This window comes from Drosophila ananassae (assembly GCF_017639315.1).
Source record: "Drosophila ananassae strain 14024-0371.13 chromosome 4 unlocalized genomic scaffold, ASM1763931v2 tig00000061, whole genome shotgun sequence".
Taxonomy (NCBI): domain Eukaryota; kingdom Metazoa; phylum Arthropoda; class Insecta; order Diptera; family Drosophilidae; genus Drosophila; species Drosophila ananassae.
Genome location: NW_025319038.1, coordinates 4,212,446 through 4,229,145, shown reverse-complemented (window position 1 = coordinate 4,229,145; position 16,700 = coordinate 4,212,446). Strand labels below are relative to the sequence as shown.

The following is a 16,700-nucleotide window of genomic DNA, read 5'->3' as shown; positions in this document are numbered from 1 at the left end:
TCCATCATCTGCATTTGGCCTCTGCATGCTCACTAACTGCTCCATCATATTCTTCAGCTCGGTCATTTTATTTTGCATTTGTAAAATTGCTGCCGCTGGTGACGTCACAGTTTCTTCTCTTTGACTCACATTTCCACTTGCTTGAGGCATCTCCACGTCTTTCGATTTCTCAAATTCAACTAGTCGTTGTACTAATTCTGCTCTGAATCCCGCAGCTGCAACATTTCGTTCTTTTAGTCTATTATACCTCTTTCGCTCTCAGTCTACTATAAATCGCATAACAGCCTCTGTTATCCTACAGTTGATTGTTGCTCAGCTGTTTATAAAATTTATATATAATATAAACATTATTATTTAGCTATACTATTTTTAAAGTACGTATGCGCCAAGAATTGAAAGGAGGCAATATTCCAGCACAAGACGGATTTTAATTTCTCTTTTGTCGATTTTTCTCGAAAATACCTGCGGTTCCTAGATGCAGGTGCAGAGCATGGGGATGACGATGAATCCAGCTAGTTTCGACAACCTGAGGGGGTATTTGATTATTTTCGGAATTTGAAGAAGATAATAGCACATGCTTTTTTCCACTGCTAAATCAATAAGATCAGGGAACTATCGGTGGTCTTCTGTCCAGTTTTTAGGGATCCGACATAACCCAATTTGTTGCTAAAATATAATATATAATTTAATAGCAGAACTATGATTCACATTCAGCCCAACTTTACAACCGATTTCAGAAAGATTCGCTCGTAAAGTTTTTTTTATTTTTTCGCCGGTGCTTTTTAGCTTAGCTTATTTTTAAATTCTACTATTTTTTTGACAAGTTGAAATAGTTGACTTTTTTTTATGCCCTGCCAGTTAATTATCATAATATTATGTTCTATGATGATAAGGTTATTGGGTTCTGTTATTCGCAGAAATCAACAGGAAAATCCATTCGATAAAAAGCTATTTCGTTCCAGATGCCACGTAGTTTGGCTAGATCACTCTCTTTAAACACCATCTTTGTAACGAATAGTTGCAGTGCTGAGGTGGCATCGTTGGAGATATCGGATGAGAGGAAGGGTTGCATGCGGTGTCCGGCCAGATCTCGTCGGCTAATGGGTGGGTTCTGAAACACCCCTTCTCTCCCCTTGATGCTGCCTCGGAAATCATAAACTATTTCAACATTGATGCGTGCGCGACCTCACGAACCGCGTAGGTCAAACATGAGCTTTTCAGAACGGTGGGCACTATCCCTTGGGTGTCCTTCAGAAAGTCCATGGCATGGCTGGCGGCAGGTCGGTGGCAAATTAAACGAGGCGAATTATATTTTCTCACTCCATTAAAATTTCCATATTTATTCCTTAAAGAAACTCCTTATATCTCTAAATAACATCTCTTTTCTAGCATCCTAAATATCCTAATAATTCAATATATATTCTTTCTTACTACTCTTAATGGTAGCTTATCACTAAAGATTTATGAACTTAATATATATTTAATTCGACAGGGTATGTGGACGTGTGCTTAATCTCATTATACAAAATTTTAACTGTTAAAAGAGCTCCACTGCAAAGTCCGCGTACGGAAGTGGGCCATATACGATTTTCATTCTCGTTGGTTGACTATCTAACTGGTGAAACCTCTTGGGCCAGAATTCGAAGAACGCGGAAAAGTATTGATAAGAGAATTCCGCATCACTTCAGCTAGCTTGGCATAGATTAAAGATTACTCACTTTTTATATCCGCGACGAGCCGTTGAAGCGCTTCTACTGCTCGAGGCTGAAAAAGAAAATATTCATATCGGGAGAACTTTCGTCTACCCCGTCAGCAGAGCCAACACAAAACACTCAGCCAGCAACACTACTTCCTCTTTCCCGTTTTCGGCACCGTTAGGCCATCAGTCGGATGAACCTCTCAGCTCCCTTAAACGACGAAGCGCTTCTTGAAAGCACCGTTAAGCGCCGCTAGCGCCACGTCCCTGCTTCCTGTCCTACGACTGTCGACTACTCCACGGAGCGCTTCTTGAAAGCGCCGCAAACGCTCCGTTCATGCTTCCGCTCCTACAGGACGGCGCCTACTTCACGACGAATCCTAAGAGGTTAGGGCCGAACCCAATACGAATCCACAGCGGAGCGCCCCTTAAAGCGTCGCGAACGCTCCGGCTGCTTGCCACTTCTTCAGCTCCAGTCGAGCTCACTCTGCTCCTAGCTCCAAACTAGTCGACGTCCCTTCTCCGCCCCGCCGCACGGGCGCTCTCTGCCTCCTCTGCGCGCCACTAAGGATCTAGCTTGTACGCCAAGACCCTTGACCTAATGAATCGAAAACATCTACGTCAGGCTCACACGACCATGACCTAATCTCATGACTCACCTCGCTTCTGCGATCCGCGTCCTGCCTCAACTTAACTCCGCGTACGCCGGCAAACTACCGCTTGTGGCCTTTTCATTATGCCGGTCCTGCGTCAGCTCCTCAAACGCGATGTTCCCTCAGCGGGTAAATCTTCGCTACAGTACTTTTTTGAATTTCTCGATGCCTTTCACTAATCGGCTGATGTTTCCCACTCAGTGGTTAAAACGCCAAAGAAAGCTGCTACCACGCGGTTTTCTAACCTACGCTTTAAGCTTGTTGCCAGATCGTCAGAACCCCCCATTAAATTGTAAATAGGGTCCTACTAAGCAATAGGGCTGCATAGGCCGCTTCAGCGCACTAGCGATAACAAGCATGCATTTTAATAACGTAACAAACACAGTGATTCATTAGGAATTTTCAATTTGTGATTATACTGTGCTAGAAAATTTAATGAAAAATTGTCATATTTGTTAAGCTCTAATAAACTTATTTGCCTTTTCAAAAGAATGATAAATCACTTCAGAGTTTTGAAGCTGATTTTGATTAACCTTTGCCGTTATTTAGCTTATATTATTATATACATATATATATATATGTCACATTGTATATAGTTGTCCAATCCTTATGAGAATTTTACCATTAAATCAATTTTCTAATAAAAAATTTGGAAACAGCCCCAAGAATCTTTAAAAATGGTAAGGTTGTGCCTTTTTCGATCGTTCGATAGCCGATAAAATTTGGCAGATCGGATTATATTGCCCAAAATGCAATCTGTACCAAGTATCACCATTGCCGAGGGTATGATAATTTTGGTCAAAAGTGTGCAAAGTAGTGAAGGAGACATCTCCGACCCTATAAAGTAGTCGTCCTGAGTCGATATGAGCATGTCCGTTTGTCCCTCTGTCTGCCTGCTTCTACGCAAACTAATCTCTCAGCTTTAAATCTATCGACTTGAAACTTTGCACACATTTGGCAAAGATCGGTCGAATATATCCTATAGCTGCTTTAACTCATTGAAATGCCATAACTTTCGTGTTTTTTAAGTTAGGGGCTTGGTATAGATTGGAAGTAGCACAACCGTGCAGCCTTTAAATTTTTTGAATATTTTTGGGGTTGTTTAAAAAATATTTGTTTGTTGGTGAAATTCTAATAAGGATTGGTAAATTATTTACGATCCGACATATGTATATATAAATATATATATAAGCTGCTACTTCACTGCAAGGGTATATCAACATCGGAACCGCCTGAAGTTAGCCTTCCTTTCTTGTTTAATAAAATTTGCTTCCATGTAAAGGGAAAAATCGACGTTTCCAGAGATAAGTTAAAAAGTTAATGTTGAAGATCCGATGAATAACTATTTTAATACAAGAAAGGAAAGCTAACATAATTTCTGGCGGAGCCGAAGTTGATGTACCCTTGCAGCTAAAAAGCATCTTATATTTTTACGAGGGTTGCTATATGTATTTCTGGCCTAATAATGAAAATGCGAATATTTATGATTAAAAATAGTTTTATTTTTTCAAAGTATTCTGGCGTCGCAAATCGTTGACCACGCATTGAAAATCGTTGACCACCACGAAAAAAGAAGTCATTGGGTGACAAGTCAGGGCTGTATGGCGGATGACCCATCAATTCGACATTTTGGCCGGTCATAAAGGCGTTGGTTTGAGCTGATGTGTGAGAGCTCGCATTGTCATGGAGCATAATGATCCGTCTTCTCTTGTTCGTTTTTCGAATTTCTCCGAAGATTTCAGGCAAACAAATTGCGGTGTACCACTCAGAATTGACCTTCCTATTTTACCGAAGAAACAGGCCACCATTTTCTTCAAGTGCTCTTCCACGAACAACTTTCGTTGGATTTGGCTCAGGTTAATTAAGTCATCTAAGGGCGGAAATTAGGAACTCCGAATTGAGGACTCCAGACACCCGATCTATACTTAAGTATCGGACGGACCAAAGAAATAAAGTTATTGTTATATAGGGATCACAAATTATTGAAGTAAAACTTCTTATAGGACGCCGGAAAATGTTGCGTTAAACGTTTAACGCAACTCGGAAGGAGAAGAGGAAAAGAGAAAGATAGAGTGCGAGAGAGAGAGAGAGTGAATGAGAGTAGAGGTGGGCATGGGCTGAATTTTTCGACACGGCCCAACACGACACGACAGCTTAGTTTTTTTAGCACGCACGCACACGCACGGCCAAAAATTTTGCCAACACGGCCCAACACGGCCCAACACGAAAAATAATATTTACATTACAAAAAATTTTTTTTTTCTCGAAATTTCTAGAAAATACAAAATTTTTAATGCTTCGTGTTTTGTCGTGTTTTGGAAGGTCGGCACGAAAACGTGAGTGCATCAAGCGTCCTATGTGTCGAAAATTCTTTTTCTTATTCTTATCTCGTATTTTGTTATTAAAGTGTTTCCCATAATTAATTCGTGTTCTATATAATATTGACGCACTACTTGTAGTATTAGTACAGCGAATAGTGATTCAAACAAACAATAAAATGAGTGACAGTGAAAATACGCATAACACAGCGTATTCCAGGTTATGTGGTGGTACGTTTCTCTTGAATATTTCAATTGTCCATAACAGATGCACCTTGTGGATCATATCATCTTAAAATTAATATCAATTGGATTGGCAAAAATTTTAATGGTTTGATTTTGAATTGATTTTACAGCGGAAAAAGACAGTGCAGCCGGTGTTTTAAGAGGAGGGAACAGAGCACAATATTATCGTGAATACCGAGCACGAAAGAAAGCAGAACTTGGACTTTGCTTTATAATAAATTTATAAAATGTGAATTGAAGAAAGTGTTGGTCACTCCACCTTATTTTTATCCTTTCCCTCCCGCTATTTTTCTTTTATACGAAATAATTTGCATTTTTTGGAATATCGCTAAGAAGTTTCACTTCTTTCGCGCGTAGGGACTCCACGCACACAATTTTTTTTTAAGCATCTTTCAATAAAACCAAGCCCACCCATTGTTTTATTACTATGGTGCATATATATTGTCGAAAAATTTAAGCTTAAAATCGTTAATCTATGTTAACCTTCCTAAAGTGCACCCACAAAAAAAGTACCCTGAAGAGGGCTAGATCGATAAAGAGTTTACATACATATTGAGCTTTAGGTAATTTGCTATACATCAAGTTACAAATTTATCCATATCGTAAAGAAGTCAAGATTAGGCCTTTGCAAATCAATACTGAATGCAAAGCATAACGTCATCTCCGTACATAAGAACATGAGAATTAGTTAAGGCAAATGGCAAGTCTTTAATAAACAATGTAAAACAAAACCCAAGAGGGATTCCGTCGAAGTTTCCAGAAATTGAAGGAGTTTAAGGAGAGGTTTGCACAATGCCTCCGCCCATTACTTCAGAACACAGTCTGGTCCATCGGGGCCCTATACTAGAGTAACCTTTATAAGATTCGATAATAAAAGACTTTTATTAAAGGATGGGTAAAATATAAAAATGGCTAAGAGGAGGTAAAGATACATGTTTAGGCTAAGTGGTTAGAAAATTTAGACTTAATAATGGGTTAGGAGGTACATATATATGTATGTAAACGTCGTGTTTCTTTATGAATTATGAAAAACCTTTTATTTTTTATTACCCACTAATTAATTTTCTTTTTAGGCTTACTGAAGACATTTCTGTCTTTGCTAGTTCTGTAGCTCATTTATATAGTAGCTTGACGAAGCCTTGTTTTGATCTAATGCTGATAGGATTTGCATTAATGCGCTCTTCTAGAAAAATGAAAGCTAACATTATTACAGGTAAACAAAAAAAAACCAATAAATTTTTGCAATAAAATCTATAAACGCCTACTTGAATTCGCAGGTCCAGCTTTGTCAGTTAGTGTGATTTTACTAACAGCCCATATATTGCGACTTGTCTCCCCGAAATTCGGACAGTTGGTATCTGAAGAAGCTAACCGTTATGGTTACCTTAGGCATATTCACTCCCGTATAATCACTAATGCCGAGGAAATAGCTTTTTATGGAGGACATAAGGTAAGAAACTCAAAGTTGTAATGTAATTTTTGTACCCTTGCAGAGAGTATTATAATTTTGGTCATAAGTGTGCAACGCAGTGAATGAGACATAATCGACTCTATAAAGTATAAATATTCTTAATCAGGATCACCTCCTGAGTCGATATGAGCATGTCCCTCTGTCCGTCTATATTGAGACTTTTCTCAAATCTTCAAACAAGCAGATCGAGACAAGCAGATCCTTTTTGCTAATATTCGACAGGTAGTTGCATGTAAATCTTTTCATCCATATCGCCGTATAAAAAAACAATAAACTTACATGCATGATAGTTTTTTCGAATCTCTAAAGAGCCTATTCAAGTTTTAAATTTTATTTTGATGTAAGAAATCAATTTCCCTTGCAAGAATCCAAAGAATCCAATTTACCTTTTTCCACTCAATGTTAGTCTTAATGTCTTCATAGAAGGAATCTAGACTCAAGGACAGGACTTGACTTTTGCAATATGTCTTCGTCTAAACTCTACTATAAAATTACATATATTTCGTCCTTGTCTTCTACGACGCATAATAGCTCCATTATAGCTCTAAAGAAGCACCTTCGCTATCCGACAATATATCCGACGCTATAACTCAAATACATTTTTTCTTCAAAATTGAACTTTTAAATCGTTTTTCCAAAAAGTACAAAACAATTCCAAAAAATTGTCAGTTTGGTTTGACCTACACGTAAATCGCTTCTTAGTGAGTGGTTAGAGGTATTCCCACCCGTCGTGTCGCTAGGGGTGCTTGTGTAACCGCAATTTAATGAATGATATTTCTCGCTTCCTTCTCGGGTCACTGGTTTGTGGCCCAACCAGGCTTGAAAGCTACTAGTCACTGAAAAGAGATTTCAATGAGATCTGTCGGTGATAAGGTAGCACCCTGAACACCCATGTGAGTACTGCTGCAAACAGAAAGAATCGTATGCGTTCTAGGGCTTTACAGTGGCACTATAGGTTCACAACTGCCTTCTCTTATTCCGCGTCTCTGCATCTCTCTCTTTTATCATTATTTGTCACTGATAATCTAGCCGTACGCGTACCTATCAGCGTGTGCTCTATGATCTAGCCTCAATTGCTAGACTGCAATCTTACCTGTAAAGGAAGATTAGCTTGAGATTTCTTCATTTCCTGAGGGCTAACAGGTCAGAGTTATTCCTGCATCTGAGACAGTAAGTGTATTTGACCCTGTAAGGACTCACCATTCAACTTCGAGCCATCTGAAGGCCATGAAGGCGTGTAGGGAACCAACTGGTCCCTGTAATTGGGTATTCCACTCGTCTCTTGAGGGGATGGTAAGGTTTGATTATGGGGGAAAGTGGTGTTAGTACGGCGAAAATTGGTGGTTCAGGTGGTGTGAAGTGGTGTAAGTCTAGCTAACTAGGTGTATGGCTGGTTCTACTTCATAGACTCGCCTCTCGTAACTTAACTGGTGATAGTGTAGCCACCTGAACACCCCTTATCTCAAGTAATAGTAAGTCAAGGATAATGTCTAGGGCATCGCTGGGTGTAGTTCGCAGGCTACCTGTTATACAATCCTCTCCAATGCGCTGCGTTTTTCTAATCGTTTCCCTGACGGAGGAATTCACATGCACTGGCCAACATACCATAACCTCATAAAACAGAATTGGTCTGTTGATTGGCGTGTATAAATTATCGGAAGTCTTATCATCCCACGCTGCTAATGAATATGTTGACTGCGACCAGTGTGCCGGTGATTGCCGCTGGCTTGCTACTTTTTTACAAAGTACGGTGGGGAAAACTATTCCTGTTACTATTGGCTCTTAAGGCACGTTAGTCAATTAATTAAATGACGGCAAAGCCGGAGACTTGTTTTTGAGCTATGTGCTCTTTATTGCATATCAATTTTAACTGAACTAAAAGCTAACAAAAAAGTAACAAAAACCGCTGACCAAGCACAAATTGCAAGAATCATACTATCCCTGGCCATCAATAAGACAAAGGCACGGCACTTAGCGGTGCTCTACAAAATCTGTAAAGTTTTACTGAACCTGCTGAAACAGCAAGAGATTTTTTTGAACATAGAAACAGTTCTAAATAGCCATGACTTTTTGAAAATATGAGATTAAAAACTCCTATTTAATTGAAGAAAATATTATTACTATCTATGATAAATTCAATAAAACTATTTCGAGTTTTTCCTTAAATCCAAAATTAAAACATGGTATGATATACTGATATTGATATCAGATATCAAAAAAAAGATATCAACAAAAAATCTTCCATAGGAAAATGTGAATGAATCACAAAAATAAATGTAAAAAATCGGAGATTTCACCTTTGGATGAGTATTCCAAAGATATGGTGCAATTTTTTTATTTTAGTTGGTAAACATACATTTTAAAAATGATGTGTACTAAAAACAATGATGGCAACGCAATTACATGGCCTACATAATTCAATATATGGTAAAATTTGATCAATCTCTTAGGTGCCCCGCGGAAACTGTGGGTGATGGATCCTATGTTTGTTCTCGACTTTTGTTCAGAGGAGCATAAAGGTTTTTCTGTTGGCTTGTGTAATCACAAAAATTAACGCGTATCAAATCGAAAAACTAAAAATTAATCTCATATTTTTAAAAAGTCATGGCTATATACGTTTCTATGTTCAAAACGTATCTATTGAAGGTTCAGCTTGTTTCGTAAAGCTTTACAGAAGTTGTAGATAGCCATGACTTTTTGAAAAAAGGAGATTAAAAACTCCAATTTAATTGAAGAAAATATTGTTTAACAACCTATAATAAATTCAATAAAATTATTTCGCGTTTTTCCTTAAGCCCCAAATTAAAACATAGTATGATCTACTGATTTCAATAATAAAATAAAAAGCTTCCATAGAAAAATTTTTGGGGAAAAATCATAGAAGACCAAAAATTAATGTAGAAAATCTGAGATTTCAACTTTGGATGAGTATTCCAAAGATATGGTAACTGCTAAATACAATTTTTTAATTTTAGTTGGTACACATACATTTCAAAAATGATATGTACTAGAAACAATGATGGTCATCGCCATAACACGGCCTACATAATTAAATATATGGTAAAATTTGATCGATTTCTTCTCTTAGGTGTACCGCGGAAACTGTGGGTGATAGAACCTATGTTTGTTTTGGACTTTGATTCAGGGGAGCCTAAAGGTTATGGAGCAGGTAAAATTATGCGTGGAGGAAAAAAAAAGTTGGAAATTGTCGGCCTGTGTTATTGCTTGCTATTGCTGCTGAAAAAAATGTACTGCTTCATCAAATGGATTGTGGACTGAAACAATCAGGCAAAGCCTGGAATAGCAATCTCGACGACGCATTAAAAAGTTCTGGATTTGTTGCTACAAAAGGAAAGCCGTGCCTATACCAAAAAACCGACCAAAGATCGTATAACCTAATAGTTATATACGTGTATGATATCCTCACAGCTTGTTCGAGACAAGGCGACTTAGATGACATCAAAAGTAAATAAAAAAACGATTTGACATACAAGACGGCGGTCCCTTGCATCAGTCCTTGGGAACGGAAATCGAGCGTAAGGCGATCAAAACAGGCGTCAAAAACGCAACATAACCAATTTACTGTGTCCATAACGCAACATAACCATTTAATTGTTAACAAATTTGTTAAATTATTTTCCGTTGAAAATTTGAGCTGCGCGGCTTAAAAAATACAAACATAAACAAATAAACAAATTAAAAAACATTATTCGGTTGTGATTTGTGCGTTATTATATTAGCATCTGTTGACATACATACATACGCTGTTTGCAGTCACATAGAAGTTACACAGTGGTTCGTGAGCTGACAATAAATAAACGAAGTAAAATAATATTTTTGTTGCGAAAATGAATCCATTTTTCGATTGTGCTTCTCCTGGAAGGAAAGAATTCCTGAGCCAAAGTGCAGTTGTCCTTTTTGAGGATCTTCAAGGATTGCTGTCCTCCTTGAAAGAAGTGGAGAAATTTCAAGAGGCGATGATAAATGTGCGGCTTAGCGAATTGGAAGGCATCGTCGCGGATTTCAAGAGCGCACACAAGGAAAAATTGTGACGGCGCATTGGAGCTTCTAAACAAAAGGTTTAGTAATCGCAGGCTTATTTTTCAAGTTCATGTTAATGAGATAATGCATCTGGGGGCCGTAGAAGTTGCATCGGCAATGAAGCTTCGCGAGATTTCGGATAAATTTAATTCGCATATGCGAGCTTTGTCAAGCATGGGCACAGCGAAGCAGCTTGCCAGATCGAAGTGCTGTTGCAGACGGTCGATGATGCCACGCAGTCTATGTGGAAGGAAATGCAAGCTGACTCGGATTCTTTGAATTCCTTACCAAAGTGGGAGTCCATCGGCAGTTTTCTTGAGCAAAGATGCCGGACTTTAGAGAACATGGATTTGCCGACGACATCCCATGCACCAAACTTTGCGGTAGGACGACGTAGACCATTTCATCCAGGTAACTCTGCATTTGTGATCACAAACTCTTCCGCATACATGATTTGTGATGGCCATTCTCACGTGATAAACTCCTGCCCAAGGTTTTTAAGCTTGTCGCCTGAGGATCGTTTAGGCGAAGTTAGGCGATTGGATTTATGCCGTGCCTTGGATCTGGGCACTTGTCTCGCCAATGCAATACCTCAAGCTGCCGTGCGTGTGGACGCGGACATCATTGACTGCTGCATTTTGGTGGCAATTCGCCAGCTCAAGGCCAACACCCCTCTCCCGAGGTTTCCACATCTAGCGACGCTGTTTCTGTTGCAGCGTCCGCCGCCGTCAATTCTCTCGTCGCTAAGGATCGTTTTGGTGATGTGGTGCTGCTAGCCACTGACAAAATTCTGGTCAGGAACCGCTTCGGAGTTCTACTGCCCTCACGAGCGCTGCTCGAACTGGTGCCGGCGAACCAGCTGCAGCTGCGAAAGATAAGATCCCGGTGTCTGTATCCGGTATAGGTGACGCAGGGTTCTCTACTGATGGGCTTTCTGTGCAAGTCAGCTTGCAATCCCAATGCTCTGACTACTCTGCGCAATTAACCGCAATCGTAGCCTCCAACATCACTGACCTTCAGCCCAATTTTGCATTGGACGTCAGCTCTTGGAAAATTCCCTCCAATATAGAGCTAGCGGATCCTCATTTTCACCAGCCTCAGCCAGTTGATTTGCTTATTGGAGCTGGATTATTTTACGAGCTGCTTTGTGTGGGGCAAATTCATCTGTCTCCTGGTTTGCCCTCCATCCAAAAAACTCGGTTGGATTGTTTGTGGATGTCATATGTTACCCAAAGTGGATGTGAAGCCGCTCTTGGACTTTGGCAGCGAAATGGCTACCGAGATGACATCGCCCAGCTGCAGTAACAGCGAGGATGAAGACGATGGTGACGGAGTGTGTCGGGTGCGCTGCTGAGCGCTCCGTCCTTGCTTCCGGTCCTGCGTCTGCCGCCTACTGCACGACTACTCCCGACAGGTTAGGGCCGAATCCTATCCGAATCCACAGCGGAGCGCCCCTTAAAGCACCGCGAACGCTCCATCTGTTTGCCGCTGCTTCTGCTTCAGACGAGCTCACTCTGCTCCTAGCTCAATTCTAGTCGATGTCCCCTCTCCGCCTTGCCGCGTGGGCAGCCAAATGGCGAGAATCGCTTCGCTTCTGAGACTCGCTCTTCTTCTGAGATTCGCTCTGTTTCTTCTGGCCGCATGCCGCAATTCTCTGCTTCCTCTGCGCGCGCCGCTCAAAACCCGCTTTGTTGCCACTAAGGATCTAACTTGTTCGCCAAGACCCTCGACCTAATATATCAAAAACATCTACGCCAGGCTCACACGACCATGACCTACCCTAACCGACTCCCCTCGCCTCTGCGATCCGTGACCTGACTCAACTTGACTTAGCGTACGCCAGCAAGTCAATTCCTTAAAGCGCGATTTGAATTTCTTTTTCCCTGTTACTAATCGGCTAAACTTCCTCGCTCCAGGGTTAAAAGGCCAAAGAAAGCTGTAGCTACGCGGTTTTCTAACTATGGTTTATGTTTATTGCCAAATCGTCAGAACCCGCAACGAAATAGCTAAATAGGGTACTACTATGCAATAGGCCTGCCACGTAGGCCACTTTACCGCCGCTCCGGGTTGCCACCCCGGCCGAAGGACGAAGCATATTGACATAAAATATCATCACATCCGAGAAGTTATCGCTAATAAAGAGATTTTAATAACGTTATAGATTTGTTTACTAAAAACTTACAAATGGAAAAACACTGTAAATTTAATGCTATAAATTAAAAGGTGCTAAGGCTAAAGAATTAGAAATAAATATTTACGAAGCAATTTTTCTTGAGAAGAAGTGTTGAAAATAGCAAGATAAATAGTTTTCCTACGCAACTTTGAAGCGAATCTCTAGAGTTATGTTATCGATAAGCTAGAACCCCTGTTTAAAAAAAAAAAAAACCATCGAGTAAAACATCGATGTTTCCAAAAATATTTATTCAAATTTAAAAAAATTTAGAATTTATATAAGCGTACATTACTGACTTTAAAAGGTTTTTAAAAGGGAAATTAAACAAGTTACGTATTAGTGGCTAGAAGTAAAACTATGTGTAATTTATAACAATACTTACGGCTTAAGAAATTATCCATGGCTTTAAGGGGTTATATACATTACGGTCGATGAAAAAATCGAAAATTTTTTTATTCTTTTATCTTTAAGTATATGTTACAAAGAATGTTTTTCCAAATTTTACAGCGAAGCAAAGTTACAGCGTTTTTCATCTTGGTCCGTTACAAAGGCCTGAAGCGTCAAGTTGAAACTTTAAACGCGATTATCTCGAAATGACGTTTTTCCAAAAACGTCGTTGCGGTGACTTGGATTACGGAAAGAGTTTTCGGCCGATTTTACTGTTTTTTTTTTTAAATTGTTAATAAATTATTTGCCGTGTCCTTGAACGATTCAATTTTTTCGTATAAACATTCATCTCAATGTTATGAATTTTTTAATAAATTTGTTCACTCGAAAAAAAAGCTTTTTTCGTAAAAAATCGTCCCAGTTTAGAAAAAAAAATTTTTCCAATCGTATGAATCGTTCAAGGAAACCACGAGTGGCTATACTAATGAAATTGGCTTGGTTTTATGATTTCAGCTGAGCAGTTGGATCGGCATCGTAGTCACCGCAAGCCTCTTCGAAAAAAAAGCGTTTTGCGCCGATTGCAATAACTTCGTTAATTGTTAATATTTTTTCATGAGCTCAAGCTGATTTAACACATGACATATTGTATTACTCAAAATAAATAACAAGAATTTCATATAAAATAGGCTAAATACTTTTACAAAAATCCAAACTTTTCCCCATTTTCCCGCACCGCAATGTATATAACCCCTTAAGTATGCGCCGTCGTTCCCTGCACCACCAGTTCTGTAAAAATCTGTAAAAATTTAAGTATTTGAATTTCTGTCTCTGAGGTATAGGGAAGTAATAAACTTCTTTAAGAACTTCTCTGACTCCTGAACAGTTAAGTTCTCCTTCATTGACACTAATTAATTCTCTGAAAACCATGTGTTGTAATGTGACTTCTTTGACCCCTATCTTCTACTTGACTATGTATCCGTTTCGAAATTTCTTAAAATGATCTTTAAAAGCTACAAGGTCTTACAAAGCTACCTTTTCTTTTGGAAGGAATCGTCAAATGGGCCAAAACTGAAAACAGTTACTCTTTTATTTGGAGAAAAACCCATATATTACTGAATGAAAGAATACCAATTTTTTCATGTTTTAGTTTTGATTGTGGACAAGATTTCCAAGGACTGCTCTGATATTAATTTTCTGGCTTCGTCACTGTAGTCCTCGTTCCGAAATGTCGATGTGCCTTTTCATTGAACATTCCGAAGTTGCGACGATGGCATTTTTCTAATTCGGTCGTCAACCCTACTCAGTCACATATGTGAATATATCATTTGTAGAAACGACAAAACAATTAAATAAATTGTATCAATATCTATAAATCGAACTGTTCTTGTTTTTATTAAAGGCAATGTTTAGAACACAAAAAATAAAGCTACCGAAAACTCTTAGTAATTAAACATACTGAAAAGGTACAAAATGGAATTATGTCGCTCAGTCTTAACACCACTAGACTCAGGATTCCAAATTGCCTGTACAAATAAAGAGTGCAAAAAGGTAGACACCACAAGTAATCAATCTATCATTAATGTACTTAGCTATGTCTACACGTCCAGACACCATACACTCAATAAGCAAATTAGCACAAAAGAATAGGGATCCACACGTGGAGCTTGAATCTGGAGCAAAGCTCCAAATTTTTTTATTAAAGCTTACTTTTATTTATAGGATTTTTTCTTTATAAGTCTAACAATAAGGTTGGAAATCTTAAAATAATACATTATCTAACAATTTAATTTTAACTGAATGAGACTACATGGTCTAAATAATTAGCGGTGGATTGGAAGGTCGTTGCGGCGATAACGAGAACTACTGGAAATTCATGTGAGGGCTCTCGTGAGATGACTTGGATGTAATGATAGCCTGTTGTAGTACTTTGTTGTGATTTGTGCTATCTCTTGTCCATGTGAATGTTTACATTCCGAACGTATCACGGTGCTCCGGTGATGGTTCTGATAATTTTTGATTGAGTTCTTTGCATTATATCCACACTCCTGTTACTGGCATTCCTCCACAACTGAGAGCCGTACATCCAGATTGGTTTCAAAACGGCGTTGTATAGGGGTTGCTAAGGGGGAGCGGCTATTGATCAGCCAGTGGAGGCTGCTGGCTTTTTAAATGTGTTATTTTGGCTTCAATGTGGCTGCGCCAAGTAAGACGTCTATCGAGGTGTACGCCAAGACACGTTACTTCATTTACTATCGGAACCACTGTACTGTTTAGAGTAAGTTGAGGGCAGTCTTGCCTGTTAAGTGAGAACGTTACGTGTTTGCATTTTTGTTCGTTAACTTTGATTCGCCAGTCAGATAGCCATTTCTCCACTGCCACCAGGTGTTTAGCAAGTTTCGCAGTTGCTTGCTTGGGGCATCTCGAGCGGCTTCGGATCGCTATGTCATCAGCAAAAGTGGATGTGGTTAGTTGCATGCTCGTTGGGATGTCCTCAGTGTAGATAAGGTAAAGTATTGGGTTAACAACACGCTGCCTTGAGGAACTCCGGCTCTGCTGATGTAATGATCGGACATGGCAGCATTACATCTTACTGAGAATTTCCTGTTGTCAAGGTATGACTTCAGAAGCTTGTGAGTGTTGGTTGAAAGCATTTCTGTTATTTTGTGCATTAAACCTTCTAAACATACTCTGTGGGGTCCACGAGCCCATGGAATAGGCCAGCGGCAGGGCGGTGGCAAATTAAACGATGCGAATTATCTCTTCTTACTTCATTATAATTCCCATATTTGTTCCTTAAAGAAAGTCCTTATATCTCTAAATAACATGTTTTTCTAGTTTCCTAAATATCCCAATAATCCAATATATATTCTCTCTTGCTATGATTAACGATAACTTATCACTATAGATTTATAAACTTGATGTGTACTTAATTTGCAGGGTGTGCTGAAGTGCGATTAACCTTATCATTTAAAACTCTAATAGCTAAAAGACCTCCACTGCAAAGTCCGTGAACGGAAGTATATTCTAACTTCATTCAGAAAGCGTCTTCTTCACTTGCTCTATAATGCGAGGTCGTTCGCGCCAATTCCGCACGCTAATACCACAGACTCAATCCTACAGTGGCTAAATGATATCGCGTAAGCTATTTTCTTTTGTATTGGCAATGGAGAGTCGACTCATCATCGCAACAAGACTCGATAACATTCAAAAGCGCGAACCAAAAGTTAGGGCAACGCTTCCCGTTCTCGTGGCAAACGTAGCAAAGTATTGATCGGAGAATTCCGCATCATTTCAGCTGGCTTGGCATGGATCAAAGATCACTTACTTTTTTTATATCCGCGACGAGTTGTCGAAGCGCTTCCACGTGCTCGAGGCTGAAAAAGGAAAAAATATATCGGGAGGACTCTCGCCTATCCCGTAAACAATGCCAACGAAAACCACTTTGCCAGCAGCAGTGCTCTATTCCGAATGTCTCCGGACACCACTTTCTCTTTCCCGTTCTCGGCACCATTAGGCCATCAGTCAGATGAGCCCCACAGCTCCCTTGAACAACGGAGCGCTCCTTGAAAGCGCCGCAAGCGCTCCGTCCTTGCTTCCGGTCCTGCCGGTTAGGGCCGAATCCTATCCGAATCCACAGCGGAGCGCCCTTTAAAGCGCCAAGACCCTCGACCTAATAAATCAAAAACATCTACGCCAGGCTCACACGACCATGACC

General features: G+C 39.6%; 1 protein-coding gene across 2 annotated transcripts in view; it reads left to right on the top strand.

Moving 5' to 3' along the window:
- The window catches only part of LOC6506044 (ATP-binding cassette sub-family D member), a 77,495-nt gene that overhangs the window by 47,491 nt on the left and 13,304 nt on the right, over positions 1-16,700 (top strand). For both annotated transcript variants that reach the window (XM_044717743.1, XM_001966592.4), the window contains exons 4-5: positions 5,987-6,126; positions 6,191-6,363. In XM_044717743.1, coding sequence (XP_044573678.1) covers positions 5,987-6,126; positions 6,191-6,363 — 313 coding nt within the window. The remainder of the gene's footprint in view (positions 1-5,986; positions 6,127-6,190; positions 6,364-16,700) is intronic.